This window comes from Lampetra fluviatilis, unplaced genomic scaffold (assembly GCF_964198595.1).
Source record: "Lampetra fluviatilis unplaced genomic scaffold, kcLamFluv1.1 SCAFFOLD_172, whole genome shotgun sequence".
Lineage (NCBI taxonomy): Eukaryota > Metazoa > Chordata > Hyperoartia > Petromyzontiformes > Petromyzontidae > Lampetra > Lampetra fluviatilis.
This window is the reverse complement of record NW_027621140.1, coordinates 20,116-37,064: the sequence shown is the minus strand read 5'-3', so window position 1 is coordinate 37,064 and position 16,949 is coordinate 20,116. Positions and strand designations below refer to the sequence as shown.

Sequence of the window (16,949 nt, the reverse complement as noted above, 5' to 3'; positions counted from 1 at the left end):
ATAGTCGTCATAGCTGCAGACACACACACACAGAGACACACACACACAGTGAGACACAGAGAGAGACACAGTGAGACACACAGTGAGACACACACAGTCAGACACACACAGTCAGACACACACAGAGAGACACACACAGAGAGACACACACAGAGACACATACACACAGAGACCGACACACACACAGAGACCGACACACACACAGAGATAGACAGACACACACAGAGACACACACACACACAGAGACACACACACACACAGAGACACACACACACAGTGAGACACAGAGAGAGACACAGTGAGACACACAGTGAGACACACACAGTGAGACATACACAGTCAGACACACACAGAGAGACACACACAGAGAGACACACACAGAGACACATACACACAGACCGACACACACACAGAGACCGACACACATATAGAGACCGACACACACACAGAGATAGACAGACACACACAGAGACACACACACACACAGAGACACACACACACACAGAGACACACAGAGTCAGACAACACACAGAGACACACACTCTCTCTGTCTCACCACCACCACCGCCCCACTCACCACCCACCACACACACCACCACCACCACCACCACCCACCACCACCCACCACCCACCACCCACCACCACCACCCACCACCACCACCACCACCACCCACTCACCACCACCGCCCACCACCGCCCACCACCACCACCACCACCACTCACCACCCACCACACACACCACCACCACCACCCACTACCACTACCACCACCACCCCACTCACCACCACCACCCACCACTCACCACCCACCACCACCACCACCCACCACCCCACTCACCACCACCACCCACCACTCACCACCCACCAACCCCACTCACCACCCACCACCACCACCACCCACCACCCCACTCACCACCACCACCCCACTCACCACCACCACCCACCACTCACCACCCACCACCACCACCACCCACCACCCCACTCACCACCACCACCCACCACTCACCACCCACCAACCCCACTCACCACCCACCACCACCACCACCCACCACCCCACTCACCACCACCACCCACCACTCACCACCCACCAACCCCACTCACCACCCACCACCACCACCACCCACCACCCCACTCACCACCACCACCCACCACTCACCACCCACCACCACCACCACCCACCACCCCACTCACCACCACCACCCACCACTCACCACCCACCAACCCCACTCACCACCCACCACCACCACCACCCACCACCCCACTCACCACCACCACCCACCACTCACCACCCACCAACCCCACTCACCACCCACCACCACCACCACCCACCACCCCACTCACCACCACCACCCACCACTCACCACCCACCAACCCCACTCACCACCCACCAACCACACCCACCACCGCCCACCACCACCGCCCACCACCACCACACTCACCACCACCACCCACCACTCACCACCCACCAACCCCACTCACCACCACCACCCACCACTCACCACCCACCAACCCCACTCACCACCCACCAACCACACCCACCACCGCCCACCACCACCGCCCACCACCACCACACTCACCAACCCCACTCACCACCCACCACCACCACCCACCACCACCACCACCACCACCACTCACCGGATGCCGTACATGCAGTGGACGTAGTTCCACACGGAGCGTCTCAGTGAGGAGGTGTCTACGCCGTGGTGGGAGGCCATTGTGTGGTACGTGAGCTGGGCAGCGACGTGGAATCGATCGTCGAGCGCCGATCCCACGTCCGGAGAGAAACGGCTCACGGCAGAGAAGGCTTGATCCTGCCACGTGAAGTCCTGGGGTGGGTGGGTGAGAGGGTGAGTGAGTGGGTGAGTGGGTGGGTGGGTGACTGAGTGAGTGACTGACTGAGTGAGTGAGTGACTGACTGAGTGAGTGACTAATTGAGTGACTGAGTGAGTGACTGAGTGACTGACTGACTGAGTGAGTGACTGACTGACTGACTGAGCGAGTGACTGAGTGACTGACTGACTGAGTGACTGACTGACTGAGTGACTGACTGACTGAGTGACTGACTCACTGACTGACTGAGTGACTGACTCACTGACTGACTGACTGACTGAGTGGCTGACTCACTGACTGACTGAGTGGCTGACTGACTGACTCACTGACTGACTGAGTGAGTGACTGACTGAGTGACTAATTGAGTGACTGAGTGACTGACTGAGTGAGTGAGTGACTGAGTGACTGACTGAGTGACTGACTGATTGACTGACTCACTGACTGACTGAATGACTGACTCACTGACTGACTGAGTGGCTGACTCACTGACTGAGTGAGTGACTCACTGACTGACTCACTCACTGACTGACTGAGTGACTAACTAACTGACTGACTCACTGACTGACTAACTGACTGAGTGACTGACTGACTGAGTGACTGACTGACTCACTCACTGACTCACTGACTGAGTGACTGACTAACTAACTGACTGACTCACTGACTGACTGACTCACTGAGTGAGTGACTGAGTGGCTGACTGAGTGTGTGACTGAGTGACTGAGTGACTGAGTGACTGAGTGACTGAGTGGCTGAGTGGCTGGCTCACTGACTGAGTGACTGACTCACTGACTGACTGACTCACTGACTCACTAACTGACTCACTCACTGACTCACTGACTGACTGACTGAGTGAGTGGCTGAGTGAGTAACTAACTGACTGACTCACTGACTGACTCACTGACTGACTGACTGAGTGACTGACTCACTCACTGACTGACTAACTAACTGAGTGACTCACTCACTTACTGACTCACTGACTGAGTGAGTGACTCACTGAGTGACTCACTGACTGAGTGAGTGACTCACTGAGTGACTCACTGACTGAGTGAGTGACTGAGTGAGTGAGTGACTCACTGAGTGACTCACTGACTGACTGAGTGACTCACTGAGTGACTGACTCACTCACTGACTGACTAACTAACTGAGTGACTCACTCACTCACTGACTCACTGACTGAGTGAGTGACTGAGTGAGTGACTCACTGAGTGACTCACTGACTGAGTGAGTGACTCACTGAGTGACTCACTGACTGAGTGAGTGACTGAGTGAGTGACTCACTGACTGACTAACTGACTGACTCACTGAGTGACTCACTGAGTGACTCACTGACTGAGTGAGTGACTCACTGAGTGACTCACTGACTAACTGACTGAGTGACTCACTGAGTGACTCACTCACTCACTGACTCAGTGACTGATTGACTAACTGACTGAGTGAGTGACTCACTGAGTGACTCACTGACTGAGTGACTCACTGACTGACTGAGTGGCTGTACCTGGGCACGGAACGTGGGCGGGTATCTTGCGCCGTGGTTGCCCCGGCGACGGCGGTGAGGGGTTGGCGAGGGCGGCGAGGAGGAGGGTGCTGAGGGTGGCGAGGAGGGTGGCGAGGAGGGTGGTGAGGAGGCAGCTCCTTCCTCACCACACCAATCCTCACCGCCCTCAAAGTCCTCGTAGGTGAAGGAGAGGTCGTCCGTCAGCAGGGAGAAGGCCGCTGCACACGGAGGGAGCACAAACTCACCCGCACGCTCGCCCGCACGCTCGCCCGCCCACCCACTCACCCACCCACCCACTCACCCACCCACCCACTCACCCATCCACCCACTCACCCACTCACCCACCCACCCACTCACCCACTCACCCATCCACCCACCCACCCACTCACCCACCCATCCACCCACCCACTCACTCACCCATCCACCCACTCACTCACTCACCCATCCATCCACCCACTCACTCACCCACCCACTCATACCACCCACCCACCCACTCACCAATCCCGCCCGCCCGCCCGCCAACCCGCCCGCCCGCCCGCCCGCCAACCCGCCCACCCGCCCACCCACTCACCCACCCACCCACTCATACCACCCACCCACCCACTCACCCACCCACCCACTCATACCACCCACCCACCCACTCATACCACCCACCCACCCACTCATACCACCCACCCACCCACTCACACCACCCACCCACCCACTCACCAATCCCACCCACCCGCCCGCCCGCCCGCCCACCCGCCCACCCACTCACCCACCCACCCACCCACTCACCCACCCACCCACTCACACCACCCACCCACCCACTCACCAATCCCACCCACCCGCCCGCCAACCCGCCCACCCGCCCACCCACTCACCCGCCCACCCACCCACCCACCCACCCACCCACTCACCCACCCACCCACTCATACCACCCACCCACCCACTCATACCACCCACCCACCCACTCACCAATCCCACCCACCCGCCCGCCCGCCCGCCCGCCCGCCCACCCGCCCACCCACCCACTCACCCACCCACCCACTCATACCACCCACCCACCCGCTCACCAATCCCACCCACCCGCTCGCCCGCCCGCCCGCTCGCCCGCCCGCCCGCTCGCCCCGCCCGCCCGCCAACCCGCCCGCCCGCCCGCCAACCCGCCCGCCCGCCCGCCAACCCGCCCGCCCGCCCGCCAACCCGCCCGCCCGCCCGCCCGCCAACCCGCCCGCCCGCCCGCCAACCCGCCCGCCCGCCCGCCCGCCAACCCGCCCGCCCGCCCGCCCACCCGCCCGCCCGCCCACCAACCCGCCCGCCCACCCACCCACCCAACCAACCACCCACCCGCTCACCCACCCACCCACTCACCCACCCACCCACTCACCCACCCACCCGCCCCTCACCCACCCACCCACTCACCCACCCACCCACTCACCCACCCACCCACTCACCCACCCACCCACTCACTCACCCACCCACCCACTCACCCACCCACCCACTCACCCACCCACCCACTCACCCACCCACCCACTCACCCACCCACCCGCCCCTCACCACCCGCTACTCACCATCGGTGAGCGTCTGTATTCCGGTCTTCTGCTTCTCGAACCTTGTAGCCATCTCCTCCTCGCTCACCCCCCCCCCACCACCCACGCTCACCCCACCGGGCGGGTGCTCCTCACCACCACCCTCACCACCAGCCTCACCACCAGCCTCACCACCACCACCACCACCACCACGGAGGCGTCGCATGCGCTCCATCAGCGAGCTCACCACGTCCACCTGCAGACACACCGCACAGAGAACAGCAGCGTCACTACCACCATCACTACCACCATCACTACCACCACCACCACCACTACCACCATCACTACCACCATCACTACCACCATCACTACCACCATCACTACCACCATCACTACCACCACCACCACCACACAGAGACCAGCAGCGTCACTACCACCATCACTACCACCATCACTACCACCACCATCACTACCACCACAACCACCACCAGCACAATCACACAGAGACCACCACCCTCACCATCACTACCACCACAACCACCACCAGCACAATCACACAGAGACCACCACCCTCACCATCACTACCACCACAACCACCACCAGCACAATCACACAGAGACCACCACCCTCACCATCACTACCACCACAACCACTACCAGCACAACCACCACCAGCACAACCACCATCACTACCACCACCACTACCACCATCACCACCACCATCACTACCACCACAACCACTACCACCACGACCACCATCACTACCACCACCACCAGCGTCACCACAACCACCACCCTCACCACCACCCTCACCTGGCTCTCCACTGTCACCGTGCCCCCCGTACCTCCACGACCCCGTGACCCCCCCATGACCCCCAGCACCCCCCCTGACCCCCCGTGACCCCCAGAACCCCCCGTACCTCCACGACCCCGTGACCCCCAGCACCCCCGTACCTCCACGACCCCGTGACCCCCAGCACCCCCGTGACCCCCGTACCTCCATGACCCCCAGCACCCCCCATGACCCCCACCACCCCCCCTGACCCCCCGTGACCCCCAGCGACCCCCCGTACCTCCATGACCCCCAGCACCCCCCATGACCCCCAGCACCCCCACCACCCCCCCTGACCCCCCGTGACCCCCAGCGACCCCCCGTACCTCCATGACCCCCAGCACCCCCCATGACCCCCAGCACCCCCGTGACCCCCGTACCTCCATGACCCCCGTGACCCCCAGCGACCCCCCGTACCTCCATGACCCCCAGCACCCCCCATGACCCCCAGCACCCCCGTGACCCCCGTACCTCCATGACCCCCGTGACCCCCAGCGACCCCCCGTACCTCTTGCTCCACTGGCACCACGGCCGGTGCCGCTGATCGTGGGTCCCGCTGCGTCGTGGTGGTCGTGGTCGTGGTGTTGGTTGTGTTGGTTGTGTTGGTGGTGTTGGTGGTGTTGTTGGTGGTTGTGTTGGTGTTGGTTGTGTTGGTGGTTGTGTTGTTGGTGGTTGTGTTGTTGGTGGTGTTGCTTGTGTTGTTGGTTGTGTTGTTGGTGGTGTTGGTGGTTGTGTTGTTGGTGTTGTTGGTGTTGGTAGTTGTGTTGTTGGTGGTCGTGGGGACGCGTCGTGGGCGGTGGTCGGGCTCGGGGCTGACGCCGCTTGCCCACACGAAGGACGCCAGAGCGTGCACGTGGCTCATGATGACCACGGCGTGCACCAGCTCGGCCAGGGACCAGCGCTCGTCGCCCGGCAGGAGCAGACGCTGCGGGAGAAGGTAACCTGGTTAACTGGGGGGTAACCTGGTTAACTAGAAGGTTAACTAGAGGGTAACCTGGTTAGATAGAAGGTTAACTAGAGGGTAACCTCATGATGACCACGGCGTGAACCAGCTCCGCCAGGGACCAGCGCTCGTCGCCCGGCAGGAGCAGACGCTGCGGGAGAAGGTAACCTGGTTAACTAGCGGGTAACCTGGTTAACTAGAAGGTTAACTAGAGGGTAACCTGGTTAGATAGAAGGTTAACTAGAGGGTAACCTCATGATGACCACGGCGTGCACCAGCTCCGCCAGGGACCAGCGCTCGTCGCCCGGCAGGAGCAGACGCTGCGGGAGAAGGTAACCTGGTTAACTGGGGGGTAACCTGGTTAACTAGAAGGTTAACTAGAGGGTAACCTGGTTAGATAGAAGGTTAACTAGAGGGTAACCTCATGATGACCACGGCGTGCACCAGCTCCGCCAGGGACCAGCGCTCGTCGCCCGGCAGGAGGAGACGCTGCGGGAGAAGGTAACCTGGTTAACTAGAGTGTTAACTAGAGGGTAACCTCATGATGACCACGGCGTGAACCAGCTCCGCCAGGGACCAGCGCTCGTCGCCCGGCAGGAGCAGACGCTGCGGGAGAAGGTAACCTGGTTAACTGGAGGGTAACCTGGTTAACTAGCGGGTTAAATACAGGGTAACCTGGTTAACTAGAGGGTAACCTGGTTAACTAGCGGGTTAAATACAGGGTAACCTGGTTAACTAGAGGGTAACCTGGTTAACTAGAGGGTAACCTGGTTAACTAGCGGGTTAACTAGAGGGTAACCTGGTTAACTAGAGGGTAACCTCGTTAACTATCAGGTTAACTGCATCAACTAAAACATTAACCACAATGGGTGACTGAGTGGGTAGCTGAGTGGGTAGCTGAGTGAGTGGCTGAGTGGGTGGGTAGCTGAGTGGGTGGGTGAGTGGGTGGCTGAGTGGCTGAGTGGGTGGCTGAGTGGGTAGCTGAGTGAGTGGGTAGGTGGGTGAGGTGTTGAGTGGGTAGCTGAGTGGGTGGCTGAGTGGGTGGCTGAGTGGGTGGCTGAGTGGGTGGCTGAGTGGGTGGCTGAGTGGGTGGCTGAGTGAGTGGGTAGGTGGGTGAGGTGTTGAGTGGGTAGCTGAGTGGGTGGCTGAGTGGGTGAGTGAGTGGGTGGCTGAGTGGGTAGCTGAGTGCGTAGCTGAGTGGGTGGCTGAGTGGGTGGCTGAGTGAGTAGCTGAGTGGGTGGCTGAGTGAGTGGGTGGGTAGCTGAGTGGGTAGCCGAGTGGGTGAGTGGCTGAGTGGGTGGCTGAGTGGGTAGCTGAGTGAGTGGGTGGCTGAGTGGGTAGCTGAGTGAGTGGGTGGGTAGCTGAGTGGGTGGGTAGCTGAGTGGGTGGGTAGCTGAGTGGGTGGCCGAGTGGGTGAGTGGGTAGCTGAGTGAGTGGGTGGGTAGCTGAGTGGGTAGCTGAGTGAATAGCTAAGTGAGTGGGTGGCTGAGTGGGTGGCTGAGTGGGTGGCTGAGTGGGTAGCTGAGTGGGTGGCTGAGTGGGTAGCTGAGTGGGTGGCTGAGTGGGTAGCTGAGTAGGTGGCTGAGTGGGTGGGTGGCTGAGTGAGAAGGTGGCTGAGTGAGTGGGTAGCTGAGTGGGTAGCTGAGTGAGTGGGTAGCCGAGTGGGTGGCTGAGTGGGTGGTGGCTGAGTGAGTAGCTGAGTGAGTGAGTAGCAGAGTGGGTAGCTGAGTGGGTAGCTGAGTGAGTGAGTGGGTAGCTGAGTGGGTGGCTGAGTGGGTGGGTGGTGGCTGAGTGAGTAGCTGAGTGAGTGAGTAGCAGAGTGAGTGAGTGGGTAGCTGAGTGGGTGGCTGAGTGAGTGGGTGGCTGAGTGAGTAGCTGAGTGAGTAGCTGAGTGGGTGGCTGAGTGGGTGGGTGGCTGAGTGAGTAGCTGAGTGAGTGAGTAGCTGAGTGAGTAGCTGAGTGGGTAGCTGATTGAGTGGGTAGCTGAGTGGGTGGGTGGGTAGCTGAGTGGGTAGCTGAGTGAGTGGGTAGCTGAGTGAGTGAGTGGGTAGCTGAGTGGGTAGCCGAGTGGGTGGCTGAGTGAGTGGGTAGCTGAGTGAGTGGGTGGGTAGCTGAGTGGGTAGCCGAGTGAGTTGGTAGCTGAGTGAATGAGTGGGTAGCTGAGTGGGTGGCTGAGTGAGTGGGTAGCTGAGTGAGTGAGTGGGTAGCTGAGTGAGTGGGTGGGTAGCTGAGTGGGTGGCTGAGTGAGTGGGTAGCTGAGTGAATGAGTGGGTAGCTGAGTGGGTGGCTGAGTGAGTGGGTAGCTGAGTGAGTGAGTGGGTAGCTGAGTGGGTAGCTGAGTGAGTGGGTAGCTGAGTGAGTGGGTAGCTGAGTGGGTAGCTGAGTGAGTGGGTAGCTGAGTGGGTAGCCGAGTGGGTGGCTGAGTGAGTGGGTAGCTGAGTGAATGAGTGGGTAGCTGAGTGGGTGGCTGAGTGAGTGGGTAGCTGAGTGAGTGGGTAGCTGAGTGAGTGGGTAGCTGAGTGGGTAGCTGAGTGAGTGGGTAGCTGAGTGAGTGGGTAGCTGAGTGGGTAGCTGAGTGAGTGGGTAGCTGAGTGGGTAGCCGAGTGGGTGGCTGAGTGAGTGGGTAGCTGAGTGAGTGAGTGGGTAGCTGAGTGGGTGGCTGAGTGAGTGGGTAGCTGAGTGAGTGAGTGGGTAGCTGAGTGGGTGGCCGAGTGCTGCTCTACCTGGATGTGTCTGGCCGTGAGTAGCCAGGGTCGATGTGCCAAGATCTTGTTGATGGCTCCCAACTTGCGGAGTTTCAGCGGCGCACAGTGGACACCCCGAAGCCATCGTGCCTCGCCACCACCACCACAACCACCACCACAACCACAGCCATCACCACAATCACCACAGTCACCACCACAGCCATCACCACAACCACCACCACCACGGCGCTGTGTGGTGGTGGTGGTGGTGGTTGTGCCGCGTGCATGCACGGTTCTGAGCAGCTCCTCTGAGTGCAGACGGACCAAATAGACACAACGGTGACGCGCTGCAGCCTGCACACACAGAGATACACACACACACAGACACACACACACACAGACACACACACAGACACATACAGACACACACAGACACACACACAGAGATACACACACACAGACACACACACAGACACACACACACAGACAGAGACACACACACAGACACACACACACACACACAGACACACACAGAGACACACACAGACACAGACACACACACAGAGATACACACACAGACACACACACAGACACATACAGACACACACAGACACACACACAGAGATACACACACACAGACACACACACAGACACACACACACAGACACACACACAGACACACACACACAGACAGAGACACACACACAGACACACACACACACAGACACACACACACACAGACACACACAGAGACACACACAGACACACACACACACAGTGAGTGGGTGACTGAGTGGGTGAGTGGGTGAGTGAGTGAATGAGTGATGAGGTGGGTGAGTGAGTAGGTGAGTGAGTGGGTGAGTGGGCGAGTGGGCGAGCGAATGAGTGATTAGCTGAGTAAGTAGGTGAGTGAGTGAGTAGGTGAGTGAGTGAGTGAGCGACTGAGCGAGTGAGCGGGCGAGTGAGCGAGTCGCTCCTCACCATCACGGCGATGTAGTGGCGGTGAGCGGGTGGCAGTGGCCCGTCCGCGTAGAGCAACAAGCGGTGAGCCGCGCTGAAGTGGTGAGTGAGTGAGTGGGTGAGTTGGTGAGTGAGTGGGTGGGTGAGTGAGTGGGTGAGTTGGTGAGTGAGTGGGTGAGTGAGTGGGCAAGTGAGTGAGTGACTGAGTGGGTGAGTGAGTGGGTGAGTGAGTGGGTGAGTGAGTGAATGATTAGGTGAGTAGGTGAGTGAGTGAGTGGGCGAGAGAGTGAATGAGTGATTAGGTGGGTGAGTGAGTAGGTGAGTGAGTGAGTGAGTGAGCGACTGAGCGAGCGAGCGGGCGAGTGAGCGAGTCGCTCCTCACCATCACGGCGATGTAGTGGCGGTGAGCGGGTGGCAGTGGCCCGTCCGAGTACAGCAGCAAGCGGTGAGCCGCGCTGAAGTGGTGAGTGAGTGAGTGGGTGGGTGGGTGAGTTGGTGAGTGAGTGGGTGAGTGGGTGAGTGAGTGGGTGAGTGAGTGGGCGAGTGAGTGAGTGACTGAGTGGGTGAGTGGGTGAGTGAGTGAATGATTAGGTGAGTAGGTGAGTGGGTGAGTGAGTGAGTGAGTGAATGAGTGATTAGGTGAGTGAGTGAGTAGGTGAGTGAGTGAGTGAGCGAGCGACTGAGCGAGCGGGCGAGTGAGCGAGTCGCTCCTCACCATTACGGCGATGTAGTGGCGGTGAGCGGGTGGCAGTGGCCCGTCCGAGTACAGCAGCAAGCGGTGAGCCGCGCTGAAGTGGTGCAGGTAGAGCGGGTGACAACTCATGACGCGCAGGGAGTGGTTCACCCTGCCGCTGTCGGCAAACGCGGAGGCATAGACAGCGCCCACCAGGCCCTGGCTCACCCCCACGCTCACCATCTACACAGAGAGACGCGCGCGCAGAGTGATGCCGAGAGACACACGCAGAGTGATACAGAGACACACACAGAGAGACAGAGAGAGACACACACACACACACACAGAGACACACGCAGAGACAGAGACACACGCAGAGTGATACAGAGACACACAGAGATACAGAGACAGACACAAAGAGACACACAGAGACACACGCAGAGACAGAGACACACGCAGAGTGATACAGAGACACACACAGAGAGACAGAGAGAGACACACACACACACACAGAGACACACGCAGAGACAGAGACACACGCAGAGTGATACAGAGACACACGCAGAGTGATACAGAGACACACGCAGAGTGATACAGAGACACACGCAGAGAGACAGAGAGAGACACACACACACACACAGAGACACACGCAGAGACAGAGACACACGCAGAGATACAGAGACAGACACAGAGAGACGCGCGCGCAGAGTGATGCCGAGAGACACACGCAGAGTGATACAGAGACACACACAGAGAGACACACAGAGAGACACACACACACACACACAGAGACACACGCAGAGACAGAGACACACGCAGAGTGATACAGAGACACACGCAGAGAGACAGAGAGAGACACACACACACACACAGAGACACACGCAGAGACAGAGACACACGCAGAGTGATACAGAGACACACGCAGAGAGACAGAGAGAGACACACACACACACACAGAGACACACGCAGAGACAGAGACACACGCAGAGTGATACAGAGACACACGCAGAGAGACAGAGAGAGACACACACACACACACAGAGACACACGCAGAGACAGAGACACACGCAGAGTGATACAGAGACACACACAGAGAGACAGAGAGAGACACACACACACACACAGAGACACATGCAGAGACAGAGACACACGCAGAGTGATACAGAGACACACAGAGATACAGAGACAGACACAGAGAGACACAGAGAGACACAGAGAGACAGAGACACAGAGAGACACAGACAGAGACACAGAGAGACAGAGACACAGAGACACACAGAGAGACAGAGACACACAGTGAGACACACAGAGACACACAGAGAGACAGAGACACACAGTGAGACACACAGAGACACACAGAGAGACACACAGAAAGACACACACAGAGACACACAGAGAGACACAGAGACACACAGAGACACACACAGAGACACACACACACAGAGACCCACACACACAGAGACACAAAGAGAGACACAGAGACAGAGAGACACAGAGAGATGGAGACACACACAGAGAGACACACAGAGACACACAGAGACACACAGAGAGACACACACACAGAGAGACACAGAGACACACAGAGACACACAGAGACACACAGAGACACACACAGAGACACACACACACACACAGAGACCCACACACACAGAGACACACAGAGACACAAAGAGAGACACAGAGACACACACAGAGACAGAGAGACACAGAGAGATGGAGACACACACAGAGAGACACACAGAGACACACAGAGACACACAGAGAGACACACACAGAGAGACACAGAGACACACAGAGACACACAGAGACACACACAGAGACACACACACACACACAGAGACCCACAGAGACCCACACACACAGAGACACACAGAGACACAAAGAGCGACACAGAGACACACACAGAGACAGAGAGACACAGAGAGATGGAGACACACAGAGACACACAGAGACACACAGAGAGACACACACAGAGAGACACAGAGACACACAGAGACACACAGAGACACACAGAGACACACACAGAGACACACACACACACACAGAGACCCACACACACAGAGACACACAGAGACACAAAGAGAGACACAGAGACACACACAGAGACAGAGAGACACAGAGAGATGGAGACCACACAGAGAGACACAAAGAGAGACACAGAGACACACACAGAGACAGAGAGACACAGAGAGATGGAGACACACACAGAGAGACACACAGAGACACACAGAGTTGCATCTCACCTCCGTCTCAGGCGTGAAGGTGCTGGGCCCACAGCCGTGAGACTTTGGGAATGGCAGCCCTCGCTCCTGGAGACACGGGGAGACGCGGGGGAGACACGGGGGAATTGTAGGTGAATGGGTGGGTGGGTGTGTGAGTGGGTGAGTGAGTAGGTGAGTGAGTGAGTAGGTGAGTGTGTAGGTGAGTGAGTGGGTGAGTGAGTAGGTGAGTGAGTGAGTAGGTGAGTGTGTAGGTGAGTGAGTGGGTGAGTGAGTAGGTGAGTGAGTGAGTAGGTGAGTGTGTAGGTGAGTGAGTAGGTGAGTGAGTGGGTGAGTGAGTAGGTGAGTGAGTGAGTAGGTGAGTGTGTAGGTGAGTGTGTAGGTGAGTGAGTGGGTGAGTGAGTAGGTGAGTGAGTGTGTAGGCGAGTGTGTAGGTGAGTGTGTAGGTGAGTGAGTGGGTGAGTGAGTAGGTGAGTGAGTGTGTAGGCGAGTGTGTAGGTGAGTGTGTAGGTGAGTAGGTGAGTGAGTAGGTGAGTGCGTGGGTGAGTCATTAGGTGAGTGTGTAGGTGAGTCATTAGGTGAGTGTGTAGGTGAGTGTGTAGGTGAGTGTGTAGATGATTAGGTGAGTGAGTGGGCGAGTGAGTGGGCGAGTGAGTGGGCGAGTGAGTGGGCGAGTGAGTGGGCGAGTGAGTAGGTGATTAGGTGAGTGTGTGGGTGAGTGATTGAGTGGGCGAGTGAGAGAGTAGGCGAGTGATTGGGCGAGTGAGTGTGTGGGTGAGTGAGTGGGTGAGTGAGTGGTGAGTGCGGTGCTCACCATGGCGTGTCTCTGCAGCTGCAGGCAGCGTTGCCGCACGTCTGTGTAGGTGAGTGGGTGAGTAGCTGAGTGGGTGAGTGTGTATGTGAGTGAGTGGTTGAGTGAGTAGGTGAGTGAGTAGCTGAGTGTGTAGGTGAGTGTGTGGGTGAGTGAGTGAGTAGCTGAGTGAGTGTGTATGTGAGTGAGTGGTTGAGTGAGTAGGTGATTGTGTAGGTAAGTGAGTGGGTGAGTGTGTGGGTGAGTGTGGAGGTGAGTGAGTGTGTAGGTGATTAGTTGAGTAGGTGGGTGAGTGGGCGAGTGTGTAGATGAGTGTGTAGGTGAGTGAGTGGTTGAGTGAGTGGGTGAGTTATTAGGTGAGTGAGTGGGTGAGTGAGTGGTGAGTGCGGTGCTCACCATGGCGTGTCTCTGCAGCTGCAGGCAGCGTTGCCGCACGTCTGTGTAGGTGAGTGAGTGGTTGAGTGAGTGGGTGAGTTATTAGGTGAGTGAGTGAATGTGTAGATGAGTGAGTGGGTGAGTGTGTAGGTGAGTGGGTGAGTGAGTAGCTGAGTGTGTAGGTGAGTGGGTGAGTGAGTGGGTGAGTGAGTAGGTGAGTGTGTAGGTGAGTGAGTGGGCGAGTGGGTGGGTGAGTGGTGAGTGTGTGGGTGAGTGTGTGGGTGAATGAGTGGTGAGTGCGGTGCTCACCATGGCGTGTCTCTGCAGCTGCAGGCAGCGTTGCCGCACGTCTGTGTAGGGACACTGCTCGCCCAGCCGCAGCAGCAGCCTCGCCAGTGCTCGCCATCGCAGCAGAAACACCGCATCCTCCTCACCACCCTCCTCACCACCAGTCCTCACCAGCTCCTCACCAGCACCACCACTCCTCACCACCGCCACCACCTCCTCCGTGTCCCCACTCACCACCCCCTCACTCACCTCCCCCTCTATCACTGCTACCCTCACCTCCCCACTCACCATCCCCCCACTCACCACTCCACTCTCCCCACTCACCATCCCCCCACTCACTACCCCCCTCACCCCCCCACTCACCCCTCCCCTCACCCTCCCACTCACCCCTCCCCTCACCCCCCCGCTCACCCCCCCCGCTCACCCCTCCGCTCACCCCCCCGCTCACCCCCCCACTCACCCCCCCACTCACCCCCCCACTCACCCCCCCACTCACCCCCCCACTCACCCCACCACTCACCCCACCACTCACCCCCCCTCCCCTCATCCCCCCTCCCCCCATGGCCCCTCCCCTCATCCCCCCCATGGCCCCCGCGGCCTCCTCCTCCATGGCCGCCATTGCGGCCTCTCTCACCGCCTTCGACTCGGCCGCCAGGCCCGGCAGCCATCGCGCCGCCATCGCCACGGCCTCCACCTCCTCCTCATCGTCATCATCATCACCGCGATGTTGTTGATGTTGTTGATGGTGGTGATGGTGGTGGTGATGGTGGTGATGTTGTTGACCGAAGGCCCGAGGTGGCACCGAGCCTCGACTAGAAGCCTCTACCGCCCGCGAGTGACCGCGGCCGGCAGGGCCTACTAGGCCAGGAGGGGGGGGTCGCCGGCGGAGTCGGTCTCACTCGCACGCTCATGGCGAGAACTCCCTTAACTCTTAACTCTCCCTTAACTCTTAACTCTCCCTTAACTCTCTCTTATCTCTTAACTCTCCCTTAACTCTCCCTTATCTCTTAACTCTCTCTTATCTCTTAACTCTCCCTTAACTCTCCCTTAACTCTTAACTCTCCCTTAACTCTTAACTCTCCCTTAACTCTCCCTTAACTCTTAACTCTCCCTTAACTCTTAACTCTCCCTTAACTCTCCCTTAACTCTTAACTCTCCCTTATCTCTTAACTCTCCCTTAACTCTTGACTCTCCCTTAACTCTCCCTTAACTCTTAACTCTCCCTTAACTCTTAACTCTCCCTTAACTCTTAACTCTCCCTTAACTCTCCCTTAACTCTTAACTCTCCCTTATCTCTTAACTCTCCCTTAACTCTTGACTCTCCCTTAACTCTCCCTTATCTCTTAACTCTCCCTTAACTCTTGACTCTCCCTTAACTCTCCCTTAACTCTTAACTCTCCCTTAACTCTTAACTCTCCCTTATCTCTTAACTCTCCCTTAACTCTTAACTCTCCCTTAACTCTTAACTCTCCCTTATCTCTTAACTCTCCCTTAACTCTTAACTCTCCCTTAACTCTTAACTCTCCCTTATCTCTTAACTCTCCCTTAACTCTTAACTCTCCCTTATCTCTTAACTCTCCCTTATCTCTTAACTCTCCCTTAACTCTCCCTTAACTCTCCCTTAACTCTCTCTTATCTCTTAACTCTCCCTTAACTCTCTCTTATCTCTTAACTCTCCCTTATCTCTCTCTTAACTCTTAACTCTCTCTTAACGCTCTCTTAACTCTCCCTTAGCTCTCTTTTAACTCTTTCTCTCTCTTATCTCTGCCTTATCTCGCTTGTTTTTAGCTCTCTCTTAACTCTCTCTAACTCTCTTAGCTCTCTCTCTCTCTAACTCTGATCTCTCTCTCTCTATGACCCCCTCTCGCTTCACGCGATCCCTTTGTCTCTCTCCCCCCTCTCTCTTATCTCTCCCTTCACCCCTCCCCCTCTCTCTCTTATCTCTCTCTCGATCTCTCTCTCTTCACCCCTCCCCCTCTCTTTCTTTAGCTCTCTCTTCACCCCTCTCTCTCTCTTAGCTCTCTCTTAGCTCTCCCTTCACCCCTCCCCCCTCTCTTTAGCTCTCTCTTAGCTCTCTCTTAGCTCTCTCTTCACCCCTCCCCCCTCTCTTTAGCTCTCTCTTAGCTCTCTCTTAGCTCTCTCTTAGCTCTCCCTTCACCCCTCCCCCCTCTCTTTAGCTCTCTCTTAGCTCTCTCTTAGCTCTCTCTTCACCCCTCCCCCCTCTCTTTAGCTCTCTCTTAGCTCTCTCTTAGCTCTCTCTTAGCTCTCTCTTAGCTCTCTCTTAGCTCTCTCTTAGCTCTCCCTTCACCCCTCCCCCCTCTCTTTAGCTC

The 16,949-nt window shown here is 57.7% G+C and overlaps 1 protein-coding gene across 1 annotated transcript in view; it reads right to left on the bottom strand.

The window, feature by feature from the left end:
• LOC144954844 (sestrin-1-like) overlaps positions 1-14,774 on the bottom strand; it is a 32,350-nt gene extending 17,576 nt beyond the window's left edge. Inside the window, exons 1-8 of the mRNA XM_078885244.1 lie at positions 14,641-14,774; positions 13,170-13,235; positions 10,969-11,169; positions 9,333-9,647; positions 6,175-6,591; positions 4,878-5,091; positions 3,325-3,542; positions 1,635-1,825 (exon numbers count right to left, since the gene is read on the bottom strand). Coding sequence (XP_078741370.1) covers positions 1,635-1,825; positions 3,325-3,542; positions 4,878-5,091; positions 6,175-6,591; positions 9,333-9,647; positions 10,969-11,169; positions 13,170-13,235; positions 14,641-14,643 — 1,625 coding nt within the window. The 5' untranslated portion in view covers positions 14,644-14,774. The remainder of the gene's footprint in view (positions 1-1,634; positions 1,826-3,324; positions 3,543-4,877; positions 5,092-6,174; positions 6,592-9,332; positions 9,648-10,968; positions 11,170-13,169; positions 13,236-14,640) is intronic.
• Positions 14,775-16,949: the final 2,175 nt, after the last annotated feature.